The following is a 7,576-nucleotide window of genomic DNA, read 5'->3' on the forward strand; positions in this document are numbered from 1 at the left end:
CCATGTTCCTGCTTTCCTACTGCCCCTCCAAAATTTTTCATTTTCCTTTTTTGTTACCTATGCTACTCTGATAGGTATCAGATGGAAATCCCATTAGGGCTGCCCATCAACTGAGCTAAGGCTGAATAAGTTGTGGCATATGAATGTGATGGAGTCCTATTGTGCTCTAAGATACAGAGCAGCTCTGTGGCGCAGTGGATAGAACACTGGGCCTGGAGTCAGGAGCCCTTAAGTTCAAATCTGACTTCAGACATTTACCAACTGTATGACCCTGGGCAAGTGACTTCATTTCTGTTTGCCTGAGTTTCCTCATCTGTAAAATGAGGATAATAAATGTACCTACTTTGCAGGGCTGTTATGAGGATCAAATGAGATAACATTTGTAAAGCATTTCACAGTGGCCAGCAAATAATAAGTACTATATAAAGGGTAGCTATTATTAGTATTATTATTATTCCAAAAAGACATGGAAAGACATGGTCTGATGAAGAATGAAGTAAGCAGAACTAAACTCATTTATACAATAATAACAACACTGTAAAAACAAATAACTTTGAAAGCCATAAAAACTATGTTCAATATAATAATCACTAGTGATCCCAGAGGAATGATCAAATATGCAATACCTGATAGATACGTTTGTTTTAGGGTAATGAGATATATACATTTCTGTATACAGCCATTGAGGGGATTTGCTTTGCTTAACTATGCATATTTGTCACAAGAATTTTTTTTCTGACTTTCATTTCTCCCCACTGCCAGTAGATTTGGGGATAGGTGAGGGAGAAAAAAGATTTCTCTTAGCCTTTTTTTTAATATAGAAGTTAGGGAAGGAGTTCTACAAATGTTAAATGTTGCATGTCCACACAGATGAGGTCATTGTATTAATAGTTTTACTGTTTACTGTTAGGAGACCATTGTTATAAGAAATCTCTCATGAAATGGGAGGAATCTGTAAATGTTCGCAATGCAAAAACAAAACACATCAATAAAACTCAACAACATCAACAAAGAGGTCAGAGCTTGAAACATCATCGGCCTCTGGCAGACAAACTCATTTTGGGGAGATGGTCCCAACAGTGAGTATAAACGGTATGAAAAATGAGGCAGTTGAAAAGTTGAGTCAGGAGGCCAGGAAATCAATAATTTCTGCCCAGAGCTCTGGTGAGTACAACAGCCTTTCTCCCCATGCTGTTGGTGTTTATTATCCCCTATGCAGAAAAAGCAGGAAAGACCAAAGCTTTTGTCTTGTTTTGTAGACTGCCCCACTGCACTTCTGTTACAAAGCTGGGTGTCCTTGAAAGAGATAAGGCTAGAGGAAAGGGGGAAGGAAGGGAAGAGAAATTCTTTTGGTGCAGACATAATTTTGTTGATGGAGGTAACCCTTAATTCAATTTCTAGTTAGAACTCTTCCCAACTCAGTGAAATATTAAATGTCTTAGCCACCATCACACGGTTCTCATTGTCAGAAGCAAGACCTGAATCCACCCTGTAGCCACACTTTGCTGTATTATCTCTTTTATTTATAGAACAAATTCTTCTCCTTGCAACAACTCTGTGCATTAGATATTGCAAGTTTTTCTGCACCTATTTTACAGTAAAAGAAGTGAGATTAAATAACTTGCCAGTAGACTCAACAGCTAGTACTTGAACTTGGGAGTTCTGATTCCAAGTCTGATGGTCTTTCTATTTTAAGGCTGTTTCTCACCATTACAATTTCCCCTTTATTCCCCTGGCCTGTAGCCAGGGCCTTCAGAGCCATTGCATCCATGCTTTGTCATTGGGGTGGATGAGTGGGAGAGGCAATAAAAAAGAGGCCCTTGTACCCTAAGCAGACAAAATTACCAATAAAAAAAATGTCTTAGTACTTAGTGACTCAGTCTAAGTCTTACCTCTTGTTTTCTACTTATAATCTTCATCAGCCTGTTGTAAATTCCCCAAACCCTACATTTTTCCATTATAAATGTGTCTGAACTCAAGTAACCCTGAGCCTTTTGCAAGTAACATCACTGAATCTAAATGCCACCCAGACCTAGATTTCCTACCCTGAGCTATTATTTCATTAGATGATCACAGCGAGTAGCTCTTTCGTCAGTTTGCAAGGCAGGCATATCAAAGATTCATCTATCTGGTGGCATTAGTTACATTATCCTGAAACATGTGTGATGCATTGTAATAGGATGTGATGACAGGGCCCAGATAAGATGGGGCAAGCCATTAGCTACAGCAGGTGAAAACATTTGACAGCTTGCTGTGTAGCTTCCATTCCACGTTTTACATGGATAAATAAACTGCACTTTCTCATTTGTTCGACAGCAGTGCATATTGCAGGTAAATGAGAGGATTGAAATTAAGGATGTAAAATAAAAAATAGCTTATTCAGTCTATTACTCCAGCCCTGGCAAGGCAGTTTTTGACTTTACTATCTCCTTCAAATACAGAAGAGCCTTTTGAAGTACTTGGGCCGGGCATCATCTCTATTCTAGTAGCATGAAGGAAGCTGTTTTGAGGTGATATTCTCTCATTTTAATATTCTACTTCTTTTCACAGAGAATAACTGTAGATCCCAAACCACATTCAGAACTCAAGACTAAATTTCATTTTGCAAAATTTCCTGAGTTATATATAACTGCATCTGTGGCATTCTCTCAAAACAGGAAGATTTAGTTTGACCAATTGCAATTCAGTTCTCAATAGCAAAGTTTATTTTTCTTATTGAGTCCTAGAAACAAATTAGATTAGTGAGTCAACATTAAACTTTCAATTAAAGAGATGAGTTTTGCTCCCGGGGACTCTCCATTGTCAAAAAGCAATTAGCTTTAAAAAAAAATTAGCTAGAAAGAGCCCTGACTTTGAATCAAAAGGTCTGGGTTTGAACCAGCTTTGCTACTTAGAGGCAGTGTGGCCTTAGATGAATTGCTTAAACTCTTTGACCTTTAGTTTCTCCTTATGTAAAGTGAGGACTATCTAAGGAGTATCTAACAAATGAAAGAGTACAGTTTATTTATCAAGGTAAAACCTGAAAGGAAAGCTTTATAGCCAACTGTCAAATGTTTTCACCTGATGTGGTTAATTGGTTGTCTATCCTGTCAGTCCATTTGGTTAAATTATCTCTAATGTTGCTTTTGCTTCTGTGATCCTTTTCTGCTATATAATAGCACCTAGCATTGAAATTGTGAAGTTTTTGTTTGTTTGGTTGGTTTTTTAATTGTGTCGCATACTTTAGCCAGTAATTTATTGCTTTGGGGGAAATGAGGCATGATGGTTCCTAGACATCAGCTGAAGGAAGCTGAAAGATTTGTGGATATGAGTTAAAAATCTTCATGATGTCAAAAAGTTAGTATTAACCAGTGCTTTTGTATATGTAGAAGTTGTTCAGCATTTCATCTAAAAGAGGCCCTCATTTACTGCAATAAAGAGTTAACAAAAGATTATTGTATCCAGCATGGATAGCCCATTTGAGGCTAAATAATGTAAATTTGGAGTAGACTCAATCAGAATGGTTGCATGACTTTCTCCACCTACATTTAATAATATTTATGTAGGAGCAAAGCCAACAGAGAGTGTGATTCAAGGTTGAGGCTTGGCAGGGCACAATCAGCAGTTTGATAAGATGGCAAAGGATTCAAGATAAGAGGACAGTGAATTGGTTCACCAAGGGGTCAAGATGGAGAAAAGGATTGTAGGGATGATGTCCTGGGAGAGAACTGAGGGAGTGAGGGGCTGGAGGGAGGTCAGCAATGTCAAATACTATTTTTATTGTGAGCAAAAGGGAAATCAGAGCTAGGTTTATCTTTACCAATGTGCTTTCTTCTCTGAAGTCAAAGGACTTGGACTTTGCTAACTGGGAGCAGTGTGACTTGGGGAAGATCCTCAAACCTCTCTGAATCACAGTTTCATTGTGTTGTCCATTGGGAATAATGTTTTTGTACTAAGGATAAAATAGAGATAACTCATCTCATGTAAATGCCTTCTGCCACTATCTCTATCTTTACCCCTATCTGACAAAAAAAGGTGGCCCAGCTCCATGCCAGGTAAAGACCCTCTGCCTCACCAGCAATCCCATTCCATCCTGTGTCCTCTAGCATGTTGCCCCCTCTAGCATCACCACTCTGTCACTTAATTTTAATCTCTCCCTGTCTGCTGGCTGCTTTTCTACTGTCAAATTCAGCTCCTCCAACTTAAAAGCATTTTTAAAATAATGTCTACCACATGCTGTAGCAATATTACAAATAATTAGAATTTGATTGTCATAAATAATTGCAATTGATCTTTGACTATTTTTAAGCATCTCTGCCAAGCATTGAAGAACTAATGACATAATTTCTCTATTATTTATTAGGTTGTACAAGCTCTGCCAACCACCTCCCCCTGCTGGAGAAGAATGAAGCAAAATTCTCAAAAAGAAGGCAAATGGTTGCTTCTGGAACAAAGGACCAGAAGCCAGGGCTTTTCCCAGTAAATCATGTCTTGACTCTGGATAAAATTCCTGCACTAAAGAAATTATTTGTTTAGAACTTCTTTTTTCTATTGCTGTTACTTATGAAGAAAAAAAGGAAAAAAAAAGCACATAGGTTTGGGAATCTGAGTCACAATATTCCTCTTGCAAAAATATAAGTAGCTAACTCATTCTGCAGCTTTTTAACCTGGGAGACTGACACTGGAAATATGTTCTGTTTCCAACAGACAGTTCAACCTCTCACAAGTCAATCTCTCATCATAGATTAGCATCAAATATCAATTTTTAAAAGATGCTGCCATTCATCCTTGAAATTTACAGAAAATCAAAGAACATTTCAAATGACAAAGCTGTGGAGTATGCTTTTTTTTCCATTTCAACCTATTAAAGGCGTCAATACTGATAATTTAGGCTATTTCATTTAATTTCATTTTTTTTTTGATGTGAGGAGTGAAGTAATGAACAATTCTACTTTATAGAATTTGATTAATTATCCCTGGATTGTAGTTACCCCTTTTTAAATGCTCCTAAATGATTTTTTGTTTTTCTTTCTTTTCTCATTTGGGGGTTGGGGGTAGGAGAAAGAAAAGAATGTATAAATTGAAATGCTTCTAAAAGAGAAGCTTAAATATTTTGCAGGCTGTGCCCCATCTTCAGTCTTCCTTAGCACTGGAGAAAAGCACGTCCATTCCCATAGCTGAAAGTAGATCTTTCTTAGCTCACTGCCTTGAACCCCTCAGGGTTTCAAGATGGATAAATGGAAGAATTGGTGATCCACACCCCAGTAAACTTTCCTATCATCCCTTTCATATGCTTTCTCTATGATCAGTTACAACACCAATGCATTCTTTGTCCCAACAGTATTCATGCCTTCTTTGATCTGTGTGTATAAATGAGAGACATTATCAGCAGAGGACCAGCCTGGGAGTCAGGAGGACCCAAGTTCAAGCCCTGACTCTAACATGTACCGGCTTTGTGACCCTGGGCAAGTCACTTAACCACTCAGTGACCCCAGGCAACTCTCTTTAATATTATGATATAAATGAGTGGCAGATCTGCCCCAGTGAAGAGAATGTTCATGTTAGGAAGAGATATCCACAGCAGTAAAATCATTAGTCTGGAATCTCCAGCCTCCATCAAAAAAAAAATATTGGTGTTTGTGAATATGTGGAGAAGTCTTTAACTTTCTGTTGTGTAATTGTCTTCCTGCCTTCTTATAGGACCTGAGTTTGGGGAGGAATGGGGATAGCAAAGGAAAGGTGGTAACAGAAATAGGACATGGCCTCATTATGAGTTGGGTTTTTAAAACTTAGCTCTTTTACAAGGTGGTGGAGAGCTGAAACATTTGATTACTGCTCTCCTGCCTGCCTCTGTGGGACTACTGCCCACTCTGAGAGTGTTAAAATGGTGCATTGTGATTTGTTTCAGTATTGCAATATATATCACATTTGTGATCATTTTTATGACCTCTTAAAAATAGTTCATACCCTTCATAATTCTTGGTAATGTATGTTTAGTATCTGTATTTTAAACTATACCTTAAATATGTAAGATTTTAAAGTTAGTGAAGTGGTTTTGGTTGTTGGGTTATAAACACAGTATTACTTTTTTTTAAAATTCACAACTTTTAGAAGAATGAACCCCTTTTAATGGGTTTGTGATTGTTATTCTGGTTCTGATTAATTTATTTTTGTAAAATTATTACATATTCTAAGCACATAAAGAGAAACATATCTTCTGAAGTTAAATTTTACTTGTGAAATCTATCAGCATTAAAACACCATTATTAAAAATTGCTACCATTATTAGCAGTGAGTTTGATAAAAATGCAATATAATTCATGTGTAAACATATACATGCATACATATATACATATATGTATATATACTCACACTGGTGACATTTTATTTTCCATAGTTAGGCATGGTGGGAATTTTTTATATAGCCACTGAAATATATACATTTTTATAGGGATTTTTAAAAAAAACTTGAAAGTTCTGGCAAATTATTTTAGTAAGTATATATACATAATAAAACTTTTAGCCATTTAAAAAAACTTTAATGTAATTTTGTATAGGTAGTTGTGAGCAATAACGTTCTACTGATTTTAAATATACATATATGTATAAACCTAATGCTTACATGTAGCAAATGTCACTGAGCCCTTCAATAGCAAAGTTGGATGCCTACATGTAGCAAAAGTCACCATTAGATTAGGAGACAGAATAATGGTCAGAAATATAAATTTCTAGTTTATCATTGGCCATTATCTTATTCTGGGGATGGTAAAGAAAATTGAAATTAAATTTGTTAAACATCTTTAATTTCTAATAATATTTTGTTTTCCTGGATAACTAAAAAACCCAAGAGTCTCTTAACCTACCATGTTGACAATCAATGTTCATCAAGGCCAGCAGGGTCTTTCTCAAAAGTTTCCTTAAATCTGGGATTCCTCAATATTGTGGCATTAGTATTGTTTACCAAACTTTGACATGTCCGTGAAAGATAACAGCTATTACACAGTTTTGGATATGTGGAACCTGTGTTTTGAAAAGGTAACTTCTTGCTAAAATATTATATTTTTAAAACCATGTTTTAACTCTTTAAAAATGGTGGTGATGGGGAGCTATGCATTCAATTATATCTATATCAGTATTATTTGTCATTGCAAAAACACATACACACCAACTGGAAACAACTAGAATGTCTGACAATTGACAGCTGGCTACAGAAAATATGGTATATAATTATATAATACTATATTGTGATTCAAATCAATATGTATGAGGAATATAAAGATATCTAGAAAGCTAGATATGAAAAAAATACAAAGAAAGCCGAATAAGAAAAAGAAAGTGCTTGTTGAGTATAACTATGTAAAATTCAAAATGAAAGGTAGACACAGAGGGAGTAACTGACAAATTGTGGACATTTAATAAGCTGAAATTATTATATTGAAGTGTAAATAGTCAAAAATTATTTTAATTGGTTTCATTGACATTTGAAGTAAATAATAAATTACCAATCTAAAAATTATATTGTGGAAACTATCTTGTAGTGGGGATAAAAATGTTCTCTGATAAATATAAAGAAATAAAGTAAGGAATTTCTTCACTG

At 35.8% G+C, this 7,576-nt stretch overlaps 1 protein-coding gene across 1 annotated transcript in view; it reads left to right on the forward strand.

Moving 5' to 3' along the window:
* Nucleotides 1–5,620, forward strand: part of LOC114054097 (phosphatidylinositol 3,4,5-trisphosphate-dependent Rac exchanger 2 protein) — a 385,890-nt gene extending 380,270 nt beyond the window's left edge. The window contains exon 41 of the mRNA XM_027877211.1: nt 4,343–5,620. Coding sequence (XP_027733012.1) covers nt 4,343–4,388 — 46 coding nt within the window. The 3' untranslated portion in view covers nt 4,389–5,620. The remainder of the gene's footprint in view (nt 1–4,342) is intronic.
* The last annotated feature ends 1,956 nt before the right edge of the window (nt 5,621–7,576 follow it).

The sequence above is a fragment of the Vombatus ursinus genome, unplaced genomic scaffold (assembly GCF_900497805.2).
Source record: "Vombatus ursinus unplaced genomic scaffold, bare-nosed wombat genome assembly UNPS02014812.1, whole genome shotgun sequence".
Classification (NCBI taxonomy): domain Eukaryota; kingdom Metazoa; phylum Chordata; class Mammalia; order Diprotodontia; family Vombatidae; genus Vombatus; species Vombatus ursinus.